General features: G+C 43.3%; 1 protein-coding gene across 4 annotated transcripts in view; it reads left to right on the plus strand.

Moving 5' to 3' along the window:
• Nucleotides 1-22,817, plus strand: part of LOC5504495 (hemicentin-1) — a 51,339-nt gene that overhangs the window by 22,542 nt on the left and 5,980 nt on the right. For 2 of the 4 annotated variants that reach the window (XM_048731550.1, XM_048731549.1), the window contains exons 16-25: nt 2,573-2,839; nt 4,522-4,692; nt 5,776-5,946; nt 6,926-7,243; nt 10,060-10,241; nt 10,436-10,580; nt 10,824-10,886; nt 11,543-11,662; nt 11,877-12,008; nt 22,128-22,265. In XM_048731550.1, the coding sequence (XP_048587507.1) occupies nt 2,573-2,839; nt 4,522-4,692; nt 5,776-5,946; nt 6,926-7,243; nt 10,060-10,241; nt 10,436-10,580; nt 10,824-10,886; nt 11,543-11,662; nt 11,877-12,008; nt 22,128-22,265 (1,707 nt within the window). Of the gene's footprint in view, nt 1-2,572; nt 2,840-4,521; nt 4,693-5,775; nt 5,947-6,925; nt 7,244-10,059; nt 10,242-10,435; nt 10,581-10,823; nt 10,887-11,542; nt 11,663-11,876; nt 12,009-21,865; nt 21,987-22,127; nt 22,266-22,817 lie in introns of those variants that run through there. The other 2 variants (XR_007312574.1, XM_048731551.1) reach the window with 2 other exon arrangements.

Below are 22,817 nucleotides of genomic sequence, written 5' to 3' on the forward strand. Positions count from 1 at the left end.
TTGTCATCACCATCAACCATCGCCATTATTACCATCATTGTCATCACCATCAACCATCGCCATTATTACCATCATTGTCATCATCATGAACCATCGCCATTATTACTATCATTGTCATCACCATCAACCATCGCCATTATTACCATCATTGTCATCATCATCAACCATCGCCATTATTACCATCATTGTCATCATCATCAACCATCGCCATTATTACCATCATTGTCATCATCATCAACCATCGCCATTATTACCATCATTGTCATCATCATCAACCATCGCCATTATTACCATCATTGTCATCATCATCAACCATCGCCATTATTACCATCATTGTCATCATCATCAACCATCGCCATTATTACCATCATTGTCATCATCATCAACCATCGCCATTATTACCATCATTGTCATCATCATCAGCCATCGCCATTATTACCATCATTGTCATCATCATCAACCATCGCCATTATTACCATCATTGTCATCACCATCAACCATCGCCATTATTACCATCATTGTCATCATCATCAACCATCGCCATTATTACCATCATTGTCATCATCATCAACCATCGCCATTATTACCATCATTGTCATCATCATCAACCATCGCCATTATTACCATCATTGTCATCATCATCAACCATCGCCATTATTACCATCATTGTCATCATCATCAACCATCGCCATTATTACCATCATTGTCATCATCATCAACCATCGCCATTATTACCATCATTGTCATCATCATCAACCATCGCCATTATTACCATCATTGTCATCATCATCAACCATCGCCATTATTACCATCATTGTCATCATCATCAGCCATCGCCATTATTACCATCATTGTCATCATCATCAACCATCGCCATTATTACCATCATTGTCATCACCATCAACCATCGCCATTATTACCATCATTGTCATCATCATCAACCATCGCCATTATTACCATCATTGTCATCATCATCAACCATCGCCATTATTACCATCATTGTCATCATCATCAACCATCGCCATTATTACCATCATTGTCATCATCATCAACCATCGCCATTATTACCATCATTGTCATCATCATCAACCATCGCCATTATTACCATCATTGTCATCATCATCAACCATCGCCATTATTACCATCATTGTCATCACCATCAACCATCGCCATTATTACCATCATTGTCATCATCATCAACCATCGCCATTATTACCATCATTGTCATCACCATCAACCATCGCCATTATTACCATCATTGTCATCACCATCAACCATCGCCATTATTACCATCATTGTCATCACCATTAACCATCGCCATTATTACCATCATTGTCATCATCATCAACCATCGCCATTATTACCATCATTGTCATCACCATCAACCATCGCCATTATTACCATCATTGTCATCATCATCAACCATCGCCATTATTAACATCATTGTCATCACCATCAACCATCGCCATTATTACCATCATTGTCATCATCATCAACCATCGCCATTATTACCATCATTGTCATCATCATCAACCATCGCCATTATTACCATCATTGTCATCATCATCAACCATCGCCATTATTACCATCATTGTCATCATCATCAACCATCGCCATTATTACCATCATTGTCATCACCATCAACCATCGCCATTATTACCATCATTGTCATCACCATCAACCATCGCCATTATTACCATCATTGTCATCACCATCAACCATCGCCATTATTACCATCATTGTCATCACCATCAACCATCGCCATTATTACCATCATTGTCATCATCATCAACCATCGCCATTATTACCATCATTGTCATCATCATCAACCATCGCCATTATTACCATCATTGTCATCATCATCAACCATCGCCATTATTACCATCATTGTCATCATCATCAACCATCGCCATTATTACCATCATTGTCATCATCATCAACCATCGCCATTATTACCATCATTGTCATCACCATCAACCATCGCCATTATTACCATCATTGTCATCATCATCAACCATCGCCATTATTACCATCATTGTCATCACCATCAACCATCGCCATTATTACCATCATTGTCATCACCATCAACCATCGCCATTATTACCATCATTGTCATCACCATCAACCATCGCCATTATTACCATCATTGTCATCATCATCAACCATCGCCATTATTACCATCATTGTCATCACCATCAACCATCGCCATTATTACCATCATTGTCATCATCATCAACCATCGCCATTATTACCATCATTGTCATCACCATCAACCATCGCCATTATTACCATCATTGTCATCATCATCAGCCATCGCCATTATTACCATCATTGTCATCACCATCAACCATCGCCATTATTACCATCATTGTCATCATCATCAACCATCGCCATTATTACCATCATTGTCATCACCATCAACCATCGCCATTATTACCATCATTGTCATCATCATCAGCAGTAGCAGCAGGGAAATTAGTCGCATTTTTTATTTTTGTGTGGAACTAAAAGATTGATCACATTTCGTTACAATTTACAGCTTGTAGGTTTTAAAAAAATTCATTCCTAACAGAGTTCACCCGAACACCACAAGACACGGCCATTGACCTGGGTTCAGTTCTCCTCTGGCACTGCACTGCCACAGGCTACCCAACACCAGTGCTGACGTGGCAGAAGAATGGTCAGGGGTTCAACCCTTGGTGGCCCCCGCATATCAGGATTCTAGCCAATAATAGCCTTCTAATCAACGGCGTCAAAAGGGAGGATGCCGGGAGTTATCAGTGTCGAGCTACCATTAACTCTCTCAGTAACGCCATACAAGCCGTACTAACAGTCAGAGGTACGTAATCAGTATCGAGAGCTACCATTACCTCTCTCAGTAACGCCATACAAGCCGTACTAACAGTCAGAGGTACGTAATCAGTATCGAGAGCTACCATTAACTCTCTCAGTAACGCCGTACAAGCCCGTACTAACGGTCAGAGGTACGTAATCAGTATCGAGAGCTACCATTAACTCTCTCAGTAACGCCTCGCCCCATGACAGGTAATCCGGAATCCGGAATCCATGAAAAAATGAGATATGGGATCCGGAATCCATGAAAAAATGAGATATGGAATCCGGAATCCATGAAAAAATGAGATATGGAATCCGGAATCCATGAAAAAATGAGATATGGAATCCGGAATCCATGCTGCTGGAATCAGGAATCCACGAGAAAAAACCCACATGGAATCCGGAATCCACACACTAGGATCCGGAATCCAGAACCCTATTGGAGAACCTGTCATGGGGCGAAACGCCATACAAGCCGTACTAACAGTCAGAGGTGCGTAATCAGTATCGAGAGCTACCTTTAACTCTCTCAGTAACTCCGTACAAGCCGTACTAACAGTCAGAGGTACGTAATCAGTATCGAGAGCTACCTTTAACTCTCTCAGTAACTCCGTACAAGCCGTGTTAAGGGAGCGGTCATTAATTACTGTGGGGTGGGCCGGCAATTTTTCAAAACCCTGGGCTCGAATATTTTGCCCCCCCCCCAATCCAAGCCCAAAAAATCGTGACCCCCCCTAGACCGTACGCCCAAAAAATTGCAACACCCCCAACCACCACCACCACCACCTCCACATTTTATATTCAATAAAACCACAGAGACTTGATATACATACTGAGTGTAGCTGAATGTAACCTTTACTAAAATATAGATCAGCTATTATGACAATCTTATCCTATCAAGAGAGCTCAAGTATGAACCTTTCGCTTGTTGAGTGGCACAGAGATAAACAACATATACTGGTGTCGTTAAAAAACGACTACGTCGTCGACAATTTTAACAAAGACATGTGAGTCTAGGTTTTGGAACATTTTAAAGTATGCGTTTTGTTCAACTGATTTAAACGGGCAGCTTTGTCTGTCAACCATGAGAGGGTTTCTCAAAATTTATTTATATAAAGCAAGATTGGTACCTGAACAATATGGAACTACAGATACAATAGTAGGAAACATTGTGAACTGAATAAAATTTTCATTTCAACAATGAATCTCTTGCTCAGTATTATATTAAAACCAGACAGACAGACAGACAGACAGACAGACAGACAGACAGACAGACAGACAGACAGACAGACAGACAGACAGACAGACAGACAGACAGACAGACAGACAGACAGACAGACAGACAGACAGACAGACAGACAGACAGACAGACAGACAGACAGACAGACAGACAGACAGACAGACAGACAGACAGACAGACAGACAGACAGACAGACAGACAGACAGACAGAAAGACAGACAGACAGACAGACAGACAGACAGACAAACAGACAGACAGACAGACAGACAGACACGCTTAAGATGACACGCTTAAGATAGCGGACCAAGTGCATGGCCTCTGCATATAATTTGTTTTAAATTTTCATGCTTTCCACAGTACCGGTCTTTTCCGACGGGTGTACGTAGGCAGGGTGTCGTAGGCAGGTCACATTTCCATCGAAATTCCTGGGTTACGTATTTTTGTAGTTCCCGGTGGCTGGAGCGCGTGGCAGTCGTGGACGCCGTGTACGCAGTCCTGTGGTACGGGGCTAAGGTACCGATACCGGGCATGTGACAATCCATTCCCCGCCCACGGGGGTGCGACTTGCCCGGGAAGTAACGAGGACCGGGAGAGATGCAGCGCGCAGCCATGCCCGGGTAAGCAATCCGCAAGACTTAAATGACTTATCTGGTATGTTGATGTTAGCAATCCGCAAGACTTAAATGACTTATGTGGTATGTTGATGCTAATGCTGATGCTGATGTCGATATCGACGCGATGTTGATGTTGATGGTAATGTTGATGTCAATGTTGTTGTTGATGTTGATGGTAATGTTGATGTCAATGTTGTTGTTGGTGTTGATGCTAATGTTGATATCGTGTTGTTGTTGATGTTGGTGCTAATGCTTATGTTGATACTGGCGTGATGCTGATTTTGACATTGGTGTTGGTGTTGATGCTGGTGTTCATATTGTAGTTGATGTCGATGTTGTTGATGTCGATATTGGTACTGGTGTTAGTGTTGATTAAAAGATGGTCGATTGGTGTTGATGCTGACATGCTGATGTTGATGATGTTGCTGCTGATGTTGACGTTGTTGATATGCTGATGTTGACGTTGTTGATATGCTGATGTTGACGTTGTTGATATGCTGATGTTGACGCTTTTGTAATTGCTGATGCTGTTATTGTTACTGATATTGATGTTGGTGTTAATGTCGAAGTTGACGTTGGTGTTGGTGTCGATGTTAATGTCAATGCTCGTGTGGATCTTGAAGCTGATTGTGGTGGCGGCGAAGACGATTTTAATGAGATGCAACCGACATTTCTGCCCGGGGAATTCTCTCAAGGAAAATGCACTCAAATTCACTCAAGGAAAATGCTATCGATGAAAATAATGGTTATAATAATATCGGTGGTATTGGTGGGTGGCGTAATGAGTTTGATCGTGCTGGTGATGATGTCAGCAATGGTGGTTGTGGTGGCCGGTATGATGAAGATAATGCTGGTGCGGTGGTTGATGAAATTGTTGAAGACGCGGATATGCGAATGGTAATGATGGTGATTATATTGATGTATTGTGATTGTGATGTGATGAAGATGATGACGATGAAGCTGCTGATATCCTAATAGTTATGGTGTTGATAATATGATTATATTGATTGTGATGTGGCGATGATGATGATGATGATGATGATGATGATGATGATGATGATAAAAAGCGCTCTATTCTCTTGGCAGTTGATGGCAAGTGGTCCACATGGGCAGACTGGACTGTCTGTAGTCGTTCATGTGGGGGCGGCGTTCAATATCGCACTCGTACCTGTACCAGTCCCCCACCGTCCGACGGAGGTAGAGAATGCCTGGGAGATGAAACCGTCAGTAGTGTTTGCCAGACGCAGAAGTGCGTAGGTAAGAGCCAAAAATACCAGCATACATTAATCGAATGCATACGTGTCATGCACAGAATCCTTATTTAGGGATAGCAAATAGCTTCTTGTGTTTGCAAAGCGCTCGCAAAGTTAAGCTGTTGCTGGGATGCCCGCGCCTGCGTTGTTCGTTTTCTGACATGCTAGAATGCTAGCCACTTTGCCTTCTTCTATAGTACATATGTATTTTGATCCGTCTCGCGGCGAGACAAACAACTCTAAACACCCATAAGTAGCTACTAATTGTCATTGCTTAGTGAGCAAATGTAATTTTTTTTCGAAATGCTAGATGTAAGAGCCTGCCCAAAAAAAATGCCGTGTTCGCTCGCTCGCCAAGGCCAATTGCTACCGCTTTTTTTCTTTACCACAGCGTTTGGCCTAGGTCTAAAATATATAATGGGCAAACGAAAAAAAAAACGCTCGCGATCTCTTTGAATTACGTTCGTCACGCTTTCGGTTTTTCGGCTATGCGAGAACCCTTTGCCTTTGAACCTTAGATGGAGTCCGGAACGCAGTCGTGGAAGGCGAATACAGTAAATAGTGACGCTCAGCCATTAGCGCCATTTAGGTTCCCTCTTTATCAGGGAACTAAACGTTCAGGGCCGGGCTCCTAGAAAGCAGGTTAGGCCATAACCCAGGGATAAATACGGGGAAAATATTTGACATTTGAATGGATAACAAGGGCATTCATCTCTGGATTAGCGTTAGCTTTCTTTCTAGGAACCCGGCCTAGTACGACGGATGGCGACCGGAAGTAGAGAGTTTGTGCAATTTAGAGCAAGTGAAATGACCGTAAATTTCTGGTGTGAACCCACTGGATAGAGAAGATAGATCTACTTTCATAAGCAAAACTTTGCAAAAAAGAAAAAACGTTAAACTCCCTCCTGTTGCTTTCCTTCGTGCAGAAACGCCTTGCTTGAATCCCCTATTATATACTCAAGTACCACGTTTTTTATCTGTAGACCTCAAAGCCGTGGATGTTGCGTTCGCCAGTGTTCGCGGGCTCGTCAACAACGTCAGAATCCCCAAATTCACGTTACGCGCAAATATGACCAAGCGAACGGCTCGAGTCACAGACACGGAGTGCGCCTTGCATGGTCTTCCCGGTCCAATCAAAAACTGGCTACAGTACGCCATCCCCATAGCAACGCCTGTCACGTGGGCTGGGAGTGGTGGAGAACCCGGCTCGAGAAGTGGACTGGAGAGGAGTGGTGGCGTGTTTAATTTTTCCAGTGAGATAAAGTACCCGGATGGGGAAGTATTAGCGATGATTCACAGAGGTGAGTTTTAGCTATTAAAAATATGTCTGGATCGACCGCCACTTTGTGATTGTTTTACATTTGTTAATGTAGCAGTCTATTTGCTAAAAAAATCAAAATGACAATGCAAGTGGAAGAAAGTGGGTAGATAGGAATGGATACTTTGTGTTAATCGGTATATTGCGGGAGCAAAAAATGGCGGCGTGACTTTCTTCTTTAAATACAGAAAATGGCGACGATCAACAGGCGACCCAATGTGCGTAGAATTCACTCAAGAATGATGAAAAACCGAGATAAGAACCAAAGTTGATTAAATGTGCTTTTTTGGAGGGGTAACGAGATAAAAGTTCGAGATAAAAGTTCGAGTTACCCTGCTAGAATTGTATATTAAAATGTTTAGGAATGAACAATAAAAGTTCGAGTTACCCTGCTAGAATTGTATATTAAAATGTTTAGGAATGAACGATAAACGTTCGAGTTACCCTGCTAGAATTGTATATTAAAATGTTTAGGAATGAACGATAAAAGTTCGAGTTACCCTGCTAGAATTGTATATTAAAATGTTTAGGAATGAATGAAAGCTTGATCCGGTTTAAGATAAACTTCTTTCGTATTGACGGGGAAATTCGAGTAATCTAAGTTTGCGGTCTTTTACTGAACCTCTAATAACTTGTTTCATTCTCGGATACTGGTCTACTGCATATACTAGGAAATCCTAGGAATTTTTAGGAAGTTTACTCATATTTTGTTGTTTTGATCGAACTTAGGAAATCTTAGGAAACTCCTAGGCACGGGTAGAGTTTTTTGTCTCAATTCCAATAAATGCGATAAACTATTATTTTTATCATTTTTCTTATATAAAAAAGACTATCGTTTTCTTTTTAAATTCAGCTAATTCAGAGTAAAAAAAAACAACTCCCTTTATTTTATATATTTGGAGTGGTTTGTTACTGCTCTAAAAAGATACAGCTGGAGTAAAAGCTACTCTTTAAACACGAGATGGCTGGAGTAGTTTTTACTCTTCAAAACCTACCCCCTCAAAGGAGTACTTTTTTACTCCATTTCTTGACCATCTGGAGTAAAAATAACTCTTTTCACTTGAGATAGTTGGAGTAGCTTTTATTCTGCTAAAATTACCTCCCAGAAAAGAGTACTTTTTACTCCATTATTTGACCAACAAGAGTGAAAATTACTCTTTTTCTAATAAACATCCGATACTAATTCTCATCAGAGTAAAACTTACTCCGTTAAGGGAGTAAACAAAAAAAATACTCCTCAGTGGAGTAGTTTTTACTCCAATAAAGGAGTTAAAATTACTCCTTTAAAAGTACTCCATCGCAAAAAGTAGTTTTTACTCTCTGAGTGGAGTAAAAATAACTCCCTGAAACTAACAGTGCAGGCCATGATATTGATGATCCATTCTCTTGCCCCCAGGCCGTGGAGTTGATGATCCTTTCTATTGCCCCTAGGCCATGGAATTGATGATCTATTCTCTTGCCCCCAGGCCGGGAATTAATGATCCTTACTCTTGCCCCTAAGACATGGAATTGATGATCCTTTCTATTGCCCCTAGGCCATAGAATTGATGATCTATTCTCTTGCCCCCAAGCCATGGAATTGATGATACTTTCTCTTGCCCCCAGGCCGTGGAATTGATGATCCATTCTCTTGCCCCCAGGCCGTGGAATTGATGATCCTTTCTCTTGCCCCCAGGCCAAGGAAATGATGATCCTTTTTCTTGCCCCCAGGCCATGATATTGATGATCCATTCTCTTGCCCCCAGACCATGGAATTGATGATCCTTTTTCTTGCCCCCAGGTCGTAGAATTGATTATCTATTCTCTTGCCCCCAGGCCGTGGAATTGATGATCCTTTTTCTTGCCCCCAGGCCATGATATTGATGATCCATTATCCTGCCCCCAGGCCGTGGAGTTGATGATCCTTTCTATTGCCCCTAGGCCATGGAATTGATGATCTATTCTCTTGCCCCCAGGCCGGAATTAATGATCCTTACTCTTGCCCCTAAGACATGGAATTGATGATCCTTTCTATTGCCCCTAGGCCATAGAATTGATGATCTATTCTCTTGCCCCCAAGCCATGGAATTGATGATACTTTCTCTTGCCCCCAGGCCGTGGAATTTATGATCCATTCTCTTGCCCCCAGGCCGTGGAATTGATGATCCTTTTTCTTGCCCCCAGGCCAAGGAAATGATGATCCTTTTTCTTGCCCCCAGGCCATGATATTGATGATCCATTCTCTTGCCCCCAGACCATGGAATTGATGATCCTTTTTCTTGCCCCCAGGTCGTAGAATTGATTATCTATTCTCTTGCCCCCAAGCCGTGGAATTGATGATCCTTTTTCTTGCCCCCAGGCCATGATATTGATGATCCATTATCCTGCCCCCAGGCCGTGGAGTTGATGATCCTTTCTATTGCCCCTAGGCCATGGAATTGATGATCTATTCTCTTGCCCCCAGGCCGTGGAATTTATTATCCTTTTTCTTGTCCCCAGGCCATGATATTGATAATCCATTCTCTTGCCCCCAGGCCGTGGAATTGATTATCCATTTCCTTGCCCCCAGGCCGTGGAATTGATGATCCATTCCCTTGCCCCCAGGCCATGGAAGTGATGATCCATTCTCTTGCCTCCAAGCCATGGAATTGATGATCCTTTCTCTTGCCCCCCAGGCCGTGGAATTGATGATCCTTTCTCTTGCCCCCAGGCAGTGGAATTGATGATCCTTTCTCTTGCCCCCAGGCCATGGAATTGATGATCCTTTCTCTTGCCAACCCTGCCCCAGGTCATGGAATTGATCCTTTTTCTTGCCCCCAGGCCGTGGAATTGATGATCAAGGCGTTTTTATCATGGATGTCGATATCAAGGGTGGGACCCCCAAGTATCCAACAGACGCTAAAGTGAGCTTTGCGGACTACAAAGACACCTTCGTTCAGTCAGGTCCGGGCGAGATGAGCTCAAATGGAGTGCATTACATCATCGTAAACGGACAGAAACATGTATGTACCTAGGGTAATGGTTGTCATGGTGACGAGATGGTGGCGATCACAAGTATTAGCGGTGATGATGTTTATGGTGATAAGTGTAACAGTGATGATGGCGACGATGATGATAGTGATGATGATGGTAGTGGGGGTGATGTTGATGGTGATAATGACAATAGTATGATGGTGAATATTTCCACCTTCCCCAGGCCTATAAATGTAACTACACGGTCCGTTATCGACCACCTACGGAGCCTGAGAAAAGCATGTCTGAGACGGTTCAAGTGATGGAAGTGGATATCAACAATGCTGCGACAGTTCTGAGCATGAAGATGAAGACTTACAGGAAAAGGAGTGAGTATGGGTATATCGTGCAAGTTTTGTGTTCAGGGAAAGTTCCCTGAAGCCCGAAGCCCCTCGCTCAAAATTCTTGCTACGGGCCTGGTTTCCCAAGAAACTAATCTGGTAAGAATTCAGGGCTGAGAGTCCTAGCCAGCAACACTTTGTTATTTTTTCAATCAATATTAAGACAAATGCTTATACCACAGGAATTCACGCGTGCTCGCTCTTGCTCTAAATCATGTGTTTCCTTGTTAGGTCCACAGCCGACAGAGTGTCCTCAAGGTCTGATGAAAAATGATAAAGGAACTTATTGCATAGGTATGTCGACATCAATGTATCCTTTGACCTCTCGCCTACTCTGAAGGTTGCTTTATTGTTTAGGTTGATGGTGTACTGGGGGAAAAAGGGGGCGAAAAATAAAAGTTAAAAACATAGCAAGAAAATTGAGCACAAAATTGTCGTTTTTGCCAAAGGCGGTCAATTCCACATAAAGAAACTAATATATTCCTTATTTGGAAAATCTGCATGATTCTTGTAATTTTTGAGGTGAGCGTACCCCAGGGGCTTCGTAAACTTTATGACTTGTAACCAGAAGAGAAAAACAGTAACTCTGACCATCTTAAGTTAGTTGAGAAGGTCCCTGAAAAGAAAGTTTCCTCGGTACCAGACCCCCAAAACGACAACGATTTTTTCATATGGTGGCCACATCGGGGCCTCCGTCTTCTATGGCCGACACTTTAAATTGAGATTTGGGCGTATCCCATTCTTCCCCCCTCCCCCTAACTCTTTTGCGACCTCCACTTCATGTACAACTTCTGTGCCACAGATATAGACGAGTGTCTCGCCCCTACCCCTAACTCTTTCACGACCTCCACTTCATGTACAACTTCTGTGCCGCAGATATAGACAAGTGTCTCGCCCCTCCCCCTAACTCTTTTACGTCCTCCACTTCATGTACAAATTCTGTGCCGCAGATATAGACGAGTGTCAGTTCCCCGGTGCGTGTTCCCACATCTGCCAGAATGGTTACGGCACGTTCCGCTGCATCTGCCGACCAGGATTCTATCTACTGGACGATGAAAGAACGTGTGAAGGTAAATATACGTCTCTGACAGCCGTCATTTTGTCATCTTAGCAAAGTACCAAATACGTCTGTTCTTTTTTGTAAATTCAGCTCCAAAATAGCCAGGAGTCAATTGGTTAAATTTTAAACATTTTCGCATTAAAAAAATGCGGGATTTTTGCCTGTAAAACCTCGAATAGTCCTCTGTCAATGACATGTAAGCTGATTTGTATTGTATCTTCCAGATCTTGACGAGTGCAGTCTACCGTCCACGAAATGTCCGGATGGTCAGCGTTGTGTCAATACTCCTGGGAATTACCGCTGCGAGTCGCCCTGTGGTGCGGGCTACTCCAAGGCAGCGGATGGCGCATGTGTTGGTATGCACAGCTCCGCTATTGCTCATTTTTACGTTCCGCGGGGGACTGGTGATTGGCACGAACGATGCCAAATGTTGATTTTGTGAGTCTAACTAACGAAGATATTCCGGTAGTAGAATTTCCAAAACCTACAATTTCTAGCTTTCATACAGTATCACATCAACATGTTTACGACGCCATGTTGAATTGTGTCCCCTAAAATCGTCCCAGCATACTGTTCGCTTATCAACTCGACCTAATCCCCCGCGCAACGTAAAAATGGCAAATGTCCCTCTGACGCTGTACCCAGTAAATCTCCAAACAAACAACCACGCGCTAACTACCTCACATTTAGTCCTTTATTACGTCTACTATTTACTTCGGTTTTCAAGATTCTGCGAACTTTCGCCGACGATTTCCAACAGCCAAATAGCATTCTGACGTCAGTCATTTATTGTTGACAAGCACTGTAATCGTTGCTAATCATGTGACCTCCGCAAGGAGCTTCTGACCAAGCAAAAAACACTAATGGTTTCTGATCATGTGACCTCTGCAAGGAGCTTCTGACCAAGCAAAAAACACTAAAGGTTTCTGATCATGTGACCTCCGCAAGGAGCTGCTGACCAAGCAAAAAACACTAAAGGTTTCTGATCATGTGACCTCCGCAAGGAGCTGCTGACCAAGCAAAAAACACTAAAGGTTTCTGATCATGTGACCTCTGCAAGGAGCTTCTGACCAAGCAAAAAACACTAATGGTTTCTGATCATGTGACCTCCGCAAGGAGCTGCTGACCAAGCAAAAAACACTTATGGTTTCTGATCATGTGACCTCTGCAAGGAGCTGCTGACCAAGCAAAAAACACTAAAGGTTTCTAATCATGTGACCTCTGCAAGGAGCTGCTGACCAAGCAAAAAACACTAAAGGTTTCTGATCATGTGACCTCCGCAAGGAGCTGCTGACCAAGCAAAAAACATTGAAGGTTTCTGATCATGTGACCTCCGCAAGGAGCTGCTGACCAAGCAAAAAACACTAAAGGTTTCTGATCATGTGACCTCCGCAAGGAGCTGCTGACCAAGCAAAAAACACTAAAGGTTTCTGATCATGTGACCTCTGCAAGGAGCTTCTGACCAAGCAAAAAACACTAAAGGTTTTTAATCATGTGACCTCCGCAAGGAGCTGCTGACCAAGCAAAAAACACTAAAGGTTTCTGATCATGTGACCTCTGCAAGGAGCTGCTGATCAAGCAAAAAACACTAAAGGTTTCTGATCATGTGACCTCTGCAAGGAGCTTCTGACCAAGCAAAAAACACTAATGGTTTCTAATCATGTGACCTCTGCAAGGAGCTGCTGACCAAGCAAAAAACACTAAAGGTTTCTGATCATGTGACCTCCGCAAGGAGCTGCTGACCAAGCAAAAAACACTTATGGTTTCTGATCATGTGACCTCTGCAAGGAGCTGCTGACCAAGCAAAAAACACTAAAGGTTTCTAATCATGTGACCTCTGCAAGGAGCTGCTGACCAAGCAAAAAACACTAAAGGTTTCTGATCATGTGACCTCCGCAAGGAGCTGCTGACCAAGCAAAAAACATTGAAGGTTTCTGATCATGTGACCTCCGCAAGGAGCTGCTGACCAAGCAAAAAACACTAAAGGTTTCTGATCATGTGACCTCCGCAAGGAGCTGCTGACCAAGCAAAAAACACTAAAGGTTTCTGATCATGTGACCTCTGCAAGGAGCTTCTGACCAAGCAAAAAACACTAATGGTTTCTGATCATGTGACCTCCGCAAGGAGCTGCTGACCAAGCAAAAAACACTAATGGTTTTTAATCATGTGACCTCCGCAAGGAGCTGCTGACCAAGCAAAAAACACTAAAGGTTTCTGATCATGTGACCTCTGCAAGGAGCTGCTGATCAAGCAAAAAACACTAAAGGTTTCTGATCATGTGACCTCTGCAAGGAGCTTCTGACCAAGCAAAAAACACTAATGGTTTCTAATCATGTGACCTCTGCAAGGAGCTGCTGACCAAGCAAAAAACACTAAAGGTTTCTGATCATGTGACCTCCGCAAGGAGCTGCTGACCAAGCAAAAAACACTAAAAATTTCTGATCATGTGACCTCCGCAAGGAACTGCTGACCAAGCAAAAAACACTAAAGGTTTCTGATCATGTGACCTCTGCAAGGAACTGCTGACCAAGCAAAAAACACTAAAGGTTTCTAATCATGTGACTTCTGCAAGGAGCTGCTGACCAAGCAAAAAACACTAAAGGTTTCTGATCATGTGACCTCCGCAAGGAGCTGCTGACCAAGCAAAAAACACTAATGGTTTCTGATCATGTGACCTCTGCAAGGAGCTGTTGACCAAGCAAAAAACATTAAAGGTTTCTGATCATGTGACCTCTGCAAGGAGCTGTTGACCAAGCAAAAAACATTAAAGGTTTCTGATCATGTGACCTCTGCAAGGAGCTGCTGACCAAGCAAAAAACACTAATGGTTTCTAATCATGTGACCTCTGCAAGGAGCTGTTGACCAAGCAAAAAACATTAAAGGTTTCTGATCATGTGACCTCTGCAAGGAGCTGCTGACCAAGCAAAAAACACTAAAGGTTTCTGATCATGTGACCTCTGCAAGGAGCTGTTGACCAAGCAAAAAACATTAAAGGTTTCTGATCATGTGACCTCTGCAAGGAGCTGCTGACCAAGCAAAAAACACTAAAGGTTTCTGATCATGTGACCTCTGCAAGGAGCTTCTGACCAAGCAAAAAACACTAAAGGTTTCTGATCATGTGACCTCTGCAAGGAGCTGTTGACCAAGCAAAAAACATTAAAGGTTTCTGATCATGTGACCTCTGCAAGGAGCTTCTGACCAAGCAAAAAACACTAAAGGTTTCTGATCATGTGACCTCCGCAAGGAGCTGCTGACCAAGCAAAAAACACTAATGGTTTCTGATCATGTGACCTCTGCAAGGAGCTGTTGACCAAGCAAAAAACATTAAAGGTTTCTGATCATGTGACCTCTGCAAGGAGCTGCTGACCAAGCAAAAAACACTAAAGGTTTCTGATCATGTGACCTCTGCAAGGAGCTTCTGACCAAGCAAAAAACACTAATGGTTTCTAATCATGTGACCTCTGCAAGGAGCTGCTGACCAAGCAAAAAACACTAAAGGTTTCTGATCATGTGACCTCCGCAAGGAGCTGCTGACCAAGCAAAAAACATTGAAGGTTTCTGATCATGTGACCTCTGCAAGGAGCTGCTGACCAAGCAAAAAACACTAATGGTTTCTGATCATGTGACCTCTGCAAGGAGCTGCTGACCAAGCAAAAAACATTAAAGGTTTCTGATCATGTGACCTCTGCAAGGAGCTGCTGACCAAGCAAAAAACACTAAAGGTTTCTAATCATGTGACCTCTGCAAGGAGCTGCTGACCAAGCAAAAAACACTAAAGGTTTCTGATCATGTGACCTCTGCAAGGAGCTGCTGACCAAGCAAAAAACACTAAAGGTTTCTGATCATGTGACCTCTGCAAGGAGCTGCTGACCAAGCAAAAAACACTAAAGGTTTCTGATCATGTGACCTCCGCAAGGAGCTGCTGACCAAGCAAAAAATACTAAAGGTTTCTGATCATGTGACCTCCGCAAGGAGCTGCTGACCAAGCAAAAAACACTAATGGTTTCTGATCATGTGACCTCTGCAAGGAGCTGTTGACCAAGCAAAAAACATTAAAGGTTTCTGATCATGTGACCTCTGCAAGGAGCTGCTGACCAAGCAAAAAACACTAAAGGTTTCTGATCATGTGACCTCTGCAAGGAGCTGCTGACCAAGCAAAAAACACTAATGGTTTCTAATCATGTGACCTCTGCAAGGAGCTTCTGACCAAGCAAAAAACACTAATGGTTTCTAATCATGTGACCTCCGCAAGGAGCTGCTGACCAAGCAAAAAACACTTATGGTTTCTAATCATGTGACCTCTGCAAGGAGCTGTTGACCAAGCAAAAAACACTAAAGGTTTCTAATCATGTGACCTCTGCAAGGAACTGCTGACCAAGCAAAAAACACTAAAGGTTTCTAATCATGTGACCTCCGCAAGGAGCTGCTGACCAAGCAAAAAACACTAATGGTTTCTGATCATGTGACCTCCGCAAGGAGCTTCTGACCAAGCAAAAAACACTAATGGTTTCTGATCATGTGACCTCTGCAAGGAGCTGCTGACCAAGCAAAAAACACTTATGGTTTCTAATCATGTGACTTCTGCAAGGAGCTGCTGACCAAGCAAAAAACACTAAAGGTTTCTGATCATGTGACCTCCGCAAGGAGCTGCTGACCAAGCAAAAAACACTAATGGTTTCTGATCATGTGACCTCTGCAAGGAGCTGTTGACCAAGCAAAAAACATTAAAGGTTTCTGATCATGTGACCTCTGCAAGGAGCTGTTGACCAAGCAAAAAACATTAAAGGTTTCTGATCATGTGACCTCTGCAAGGAGCTGCTGACCAAGCAAAAAACACTAATGGTTTCTAATCATGTGACCTCTGCAAGGAGCTGTTGACCAAGCAAAAAACATTAAAGGTTTCTGATCATGTGACCTCTGCAAGGAGCTGCTGACCAAGCAAAAAACACTAAAGGTTTCTGATCATGTGACCTCTGCAAGGAGCTGTTGACCAAGCAAAAAACATTAAAGGTTTCTGATCATGTGACCTCTGCAAGGAGCTGCTGACCAAGCAAAAAACACTAAAGGTTTCTGATCATGTGACCTCTGCAAGGAGCTTCTGACCAAGCAAAAAACACTAAAGGTTTCTGATCATGTGACCTCTGCAAGGAGCTGTTGACCAAGCAAAAAACATTAAAGGTTTCTGATCATGTGACCTCTGCAAGGAGCTTCTGACCAAGCAAAAAACACTAAAGGTTTCTGATCATGTGACCTCCGCAAGGAGCTGCTGACCAAGCAAAAAACACTAATGGTTTCTGATCATGTGACCTCTGCAAGGAGCTGTTGACCAAGCAAAAAACATTAAAGGTTTCTGATCATGTGACCTCTGCAAGGAGCTGCTGACCAAGCAAAAAACACTAAAGGTTTCTGATCATGTGACCTCTGCAAGGAGCTTCTGACCAAGCAAAAAACACTAATGGTTTCTAATCATGTGACCTCTGCAAGGAGCTGCTGACCAAGCAAAAAACACTAAAGGTTTCTGATCATGTGACCTCCGCAAGGAGCTGCTGACCAAGCAAAAAACATTGAAGGTTTCTGATCATGTGACCTCTGCAAGGAGCTGCTGACCAAGCAAAAAACACTAATGGTTTCTGATCATGTGACCTCTGCAAGGAGCTGCTGACCAAGCAAAAAACATTAAAGGTTTCTGATCATGTGACCTCTGCAAGGAGCTGCTGACCAAGCAAAAAACACTAAAGGTTTCTAATCATGTGACCTCTGCAAGGAGCTGCTGACCAAGCAAAAAACACTAAAGGTTTCTGATCATGTGACCTCTGCAAGGAGCTGCTGACCAAGCAAAAAACACTAAAGGTTTCTGATCATGTGACCTCTGCAAGGAGCTGCTGACCAAGCAAAAAACACTAAAGGTTTCTGATCATGTGACCTCCGCAAGGAGCTGCTGACCAAGCAAAAAATACTAAAGGTTTCTGATCATGTGACCTCCGCAAGGAGCTGCTGACCAAGCAAAAAACACTAATGGTTTCTGATCATGTGACCTCTGCAAGGAGCTGTTGACCAAGCAAAAAACATTAAAGGTTTCTGATCATGTGACCTCTGCAAGGAGCTGCTGACCAAGCAAAAAACACTAAAGGTTTCTGATCATGTGACCTCTGCAAGGAGCTGCTGACCAAGCAAAAAACACTAATGGTTTCTAATCATGTGACCTCTGCAAGGAGCTTCTGACCAAGCAAAAAACACTAATGGTTTCTAATCATGTGACCTCCGCAAGGAGCTGCTGACCAAGCAAAAAACACTTATGGTTTCTAATCATGTGACCTCTGCAAGGAGCTGTTGACCAAGCAAAAAACACTAAAGGTTTCTAATCATGTGACCTCTGCAAGGAACTGCTGACCAAGCAAAAAACACTAAAGGTTTCTAATCATGTGACCTCCGCAAGGAGCTGCTGACCAAGCAAAAAACACTAATGGTTTCTGATCATGTGACCTCCGCAAGGAGCTTCTGACCAAGCAAAAAACACTAATGGTTTCTGATCATGTGACCTCTGCAAGGAGCTGCTGACCAAGCAAAAAACACTTATGGTTTCTAATCATGTGACCTCTGCAAGGAGCTGCTGACCAAGCAAAAAACACTAATGGTTTCTGATCATGTGACCTCCGCAAGGAGCTGCTGACCAAGCAAAAAACACTTATGGTTTCTAATCATGTGACCTCTGCAAGGAGCTGCTGACCAAGCAAAAAACACTAATGGTTTCTGATCATGTGACTTCCGCAAGGAGCTGCTGACCAAGCAAAAAACACTAATGGTTTCTAATCATGTGACCTCCGCAAGGAGCTGCTGACCAAGCAAAAAACACTTATGGTTTCTAATCATGTGACCTCTGCAAGGAGCTGCTGACCAAGCAAAAAACACTAATGGTTTCTGATCATGTGACCTCTGCAAGGAGCTGCTGACCAAGCAAAAAACATTAAAGGTTTCTGATCATGTGACTTCTGCAAGGAGCTGCTGACCAAGCAAAAAACACTTATGGTTTCTAATCATGTGACCTCTGCAAGGAGCTGCTGACCAAGCAAAAAACACTAATGGTTTCTGATCATGTGACTTCCGCAAGGAGCTGCTGACCAAGCAAAAAACACTAATGGTTTCTGATCATGTGACTTCCGCAAGGAGCTGCTGACCAAGCAAAAAACACTAATGGTTTCTGATCATGTGACTTCCGCAAGGAGCTGCTGACCAAGCAAAAAACACTTATGGTTTCTAATCATGTGACCTCTGCAAGGAGCTGCTGACCAAGCAAAAAACACTTATGGTTTCTAATCATGTGACCTCCGCAAGGAGCTGCTGACCAAGCAAAAAACACTTATGGTTTCTAATCATGTGACCTCTGCAAGGAGCTGCTGACCAAGCAAAAAACACTTATGGTTTCTGATCATGTGACTTCCGCAAGGAGCTGCTGACCAAGCAAAAAACACTAAAGGTTTCTAATCATGTGACCTCTGCAAGGAGCTGCTGACCAAGCAAAAAACACTAAAGGTTTCTAATCATGTGACCTCTGCAAGGAGCTGCTGACCAAGCAAAAAACACTAATGGTTTCTGATCATGTGACTTCCGCAAGGAGCTGCTGACCAAGCAAAAAACACTAATGGTTTCTAATCATGTGACCTCCGCAAGGAGCTGCTGACAAAGCAAAAAACACTAAAGGTTTCTGATCATGTGACTTCCGCAAGGAGCTGCTGACCAAGCAAAAAACACTTATGGTTTCTAATCATGTGACCTCTGCAAGGAGCTGCTGACAAAGCAAAAAACACTAAAGGTTTCTGATCATGTGACCTCTGCAAGGAGCTGCTGACCAAGCAAAAAACACTTATGGTTTCTAATCATGTGACCTCTGCAAGGAGCTGCTGACCAAGCAAAAAACACTTATGGTTTCTAATCATGTGACCTCTGCAAGGAGCTGCTGACCAAGCAAAAAACACTAATGGTTTCTGATCATGTGACTTCCGCAAGGAGCTGCTGACCAAGCAAAAAACACTAAAGGTTTCTAATCATGTGACCTCTGCAAGGAGCTGCTGACCAAGCAAAAAATACTAAAGGTTTCTAATCATGTGACCTCTGCAAGGAGCTGCTGACCAAGCAAAAAACACTAATGGTTTCTGATCATGTGACTTCCGCAAGGAGCTGCTGACCAAGCAAAAAACACTAAAGGTTTCTGATCATGTGACCTCCGCAAGGAGCTGCTGACCAAGCAAAAAACACTAAAGGTTTCTAATCATGTGACCTCTGCAAGGAGCTACTGACCAAGCAAAAAACACTAAAGGTTTCTAATCATGTGACCTCCGCAAGGAGCTGCTGACCAAGCAAAAAACACTAATGGTTTCTGATCATGTGACTTCCGCAAGGAGCTGCTGACCAAGCAAAAAACACTTATGGTTTCTAATCATGTGACCTCTGCAAGGAGCTGCTGACCAAGCAAAAAACACTTATGGTTTCTAATCATGTGACCTCTGCAAGGAGCTGCTAACCAAGCAAAAAACACTAAAGGTTTCTAATCATGTGACCTCCGCAAGGAGCTGCTGACCAAGCAAAAAACACTAATGGTTTCTAATCATGTGACCTCCGCAAGGAGCTGCTGACCAAGCAAAAAACACTAAAGGTTTCTGATCATGTGACCTCTGCAAGGAGCTGCTGACCAAGCAAAAAACACTAAAGGTTTCTGATCATGTGACCTCCGCAAGGAGCTGCTGACCAAGCAAAAAACACTTATGGTTTCTAATCATGTGACCTCTGCAAGGAGCTGCTAACCAAGCAAAAAACACTAAAGGTTTCTAATCATGTGACCTCCGCAAGGAGCTGCTGACCAAGCAAAAAACACTAATGGTTTCTAATCATGTGACCTCCGCAAGGAGCTGCTGACCAAGCAAAAAACACTAAAGGTTTCTGATCATGTGACCTCTGCAAGGAGCTTCTGACCAAGCAAAAACACTAAAGGTTTCTAATCATGTGACCTCTGCAAGGAGCTGTTGACCAAGCAAAAAACACTAAAGGTTTCTGATCATGTGACCTCTGCAAGGAGCTGCTAACCAAGCAAAAAACACTAAAGGTTTCTGATCATGTGACCTCTGCAAGGAGCTGTTGACCAAGCAAAAAACACTAAAGGTTTCTGATCATGTGACCTCCGCAAGGAGCTGCTGACCAAGCAAAAAACACTAAAGGTTTCTAATCATGTGACCCCCGCAAGGAGCTACTGACCAAGCAAAAAACACTTATGGTTTCTAATCATGTGACCTCCGCAAGGAGCTGCTGACCAAGCAAAAAACACTAAAGGTTTCTGATCATGTGACCTCCGCAAGGAGCTGCTGACCAAGCAAAAAACACTTATGGTTTCTAATCATGTGACCTCTGCAAGGAGCTGCTGATCAAGCAAAAAACACTAAAGGTTTCTGATCATGTGACCTCTGCAAGGAGCTTCTGACCAAGCAAAAAACACTAATGGTTTCTAATCATGTGACCTCCGCAAGGAGCTGCTGACCAAGCAAAAAACACTAAAGGTTTCTGATCATGTGACCTCCGCAAGGAACTGCTGACCAAGCAAAAAACACTAAAGGTTTCTGATCATGTGACCTCCGCAAGGAGCTGCTGACCAAGCAAAAAACACTAATGGTTTCTAATCATGTGACCTCTGCAAGGAGCTGCTGATCAAGCAAAAAACACTAAAGGTTTCTGATCATGTGACCTCTGCAAGGAGCTTCTGACCAAGCAAAAAACACTAATGGTTTCTGATCATGTGACCTCTGCAAGGAGCTGCTGACCAAGCAAAAAACACTAAAGGTTTCTGATCATGTGACCTCCGCAAGGAACTGCTGACCAAGCAAAAAACACTAAAGGTTTCTGATCATGTGACCTCTGCAAGGAGCTGCTAACCAAGCAAAAAACACTAATGGTTTCTGATCATGTGACCTCCGCAAGGAGCTGCTAACCAAGCAAAAAACACTAAAGGTTTCTAATCATGTGACCTCTGCAAGGAGCTGCTAACCAAGCAAAAAACACTAAAGGTTTCTAATCATGTGACCTCTGCAAGGAGCTGCTAACCAAGCAAAAAACACTAAAGGTTGTGAAGGAGAGTTCGCTGAATATCGATAAATCGCCGCTTGACAGATAACTACAGGCGAGCGGTTCCTTTTTTTATAAAAATGATGAATAGTTTTTTTCGCTGTAGATAAGCCATACAGAGTGCCCGATTGGCAATTGACATCCAGGTGATTTAATGGAGTTTCCATAACTAAAAGAAATCCCCTTCCCCTGGCCCAATAAGGTCTCAACAACAACAACAACAAAAAGAAAAAAAACAGGTGTTGTATTTTTTAAATATCTAGGAATTTTTTCATTCGTTATTCTATATCACTATTCTTCGTTATTATATTATTATTTTATTATATTCGTTATTCTATATTATTAGAGTGTCATTGTTTTATTCGTAGATGTAGACGAGTGCGCTGAGTTCAGGTCGCGCCCTAGTCGCGGGACTCACCCCTGTACCCACTCGTGCCAGAACACTCTCGGCTCTTACAGTTGTACGTGCGACAAAGGGTTTGCACTAAAAGACGGCAAGTGCTTAGGTGAGTCACATATGCCATGTGTCACGCAACCGTGTCACGCGTCACCCACTCGTGCCAGAACACTCTCGGCTTTTACAGTTGTACGTGCGACAAAGGGTTTGCACTGAAAGACGGCAAGTGCTTAGGTGAGTCACATATGCCATGTGTCACGCAAACGTGTCACGCGTCACCCACTCGTGCCAGAACACTCTCGGCTTTTACAGTTGTACGTGCGACAAAGGGTTTGCACTGAAAGACGGCAAGTGCTTAGGTGAGTCACATATGCCATGTGTCACGCAACCGTGTCACGCGTCACCCACTCGTGCCAGAACACTCTCGGCTTTTACAGTTGTACGTGCGACAAAGGGTTTGCACTGAAAGACGGCAAGTGCCTAGGTGAGTCACATATGCCATGTGTCACGCAACCGTGTCACGCGTCACCCACTCGTGCCAGAACACTCTCGGCTTTTACAGTTGTACATGAAACAAGGGGTATGTATGCGCTTGAAAGACGGCAAGTGCCTAGGTGAGTCACACATGCCATGTGTCACGCAACCGTGTCACGCGTCACCC

The sequence above is a fragment of the Nematostella vectensis genome, chromosome 8 (genome assembly GCF_932526225.1).
Source record: "Nematostella vectensis chromosome 8, jaNemVect1.1, whole genome shotgun sequence".
Classification (NCBI taxonomy): domain Eukaryota; kingdom Metazoa; phylum Cnidaria; class Anthozoa; order Actiniaria; family Edwardsiidae; genus Nematostella; species Nematostella vectensis.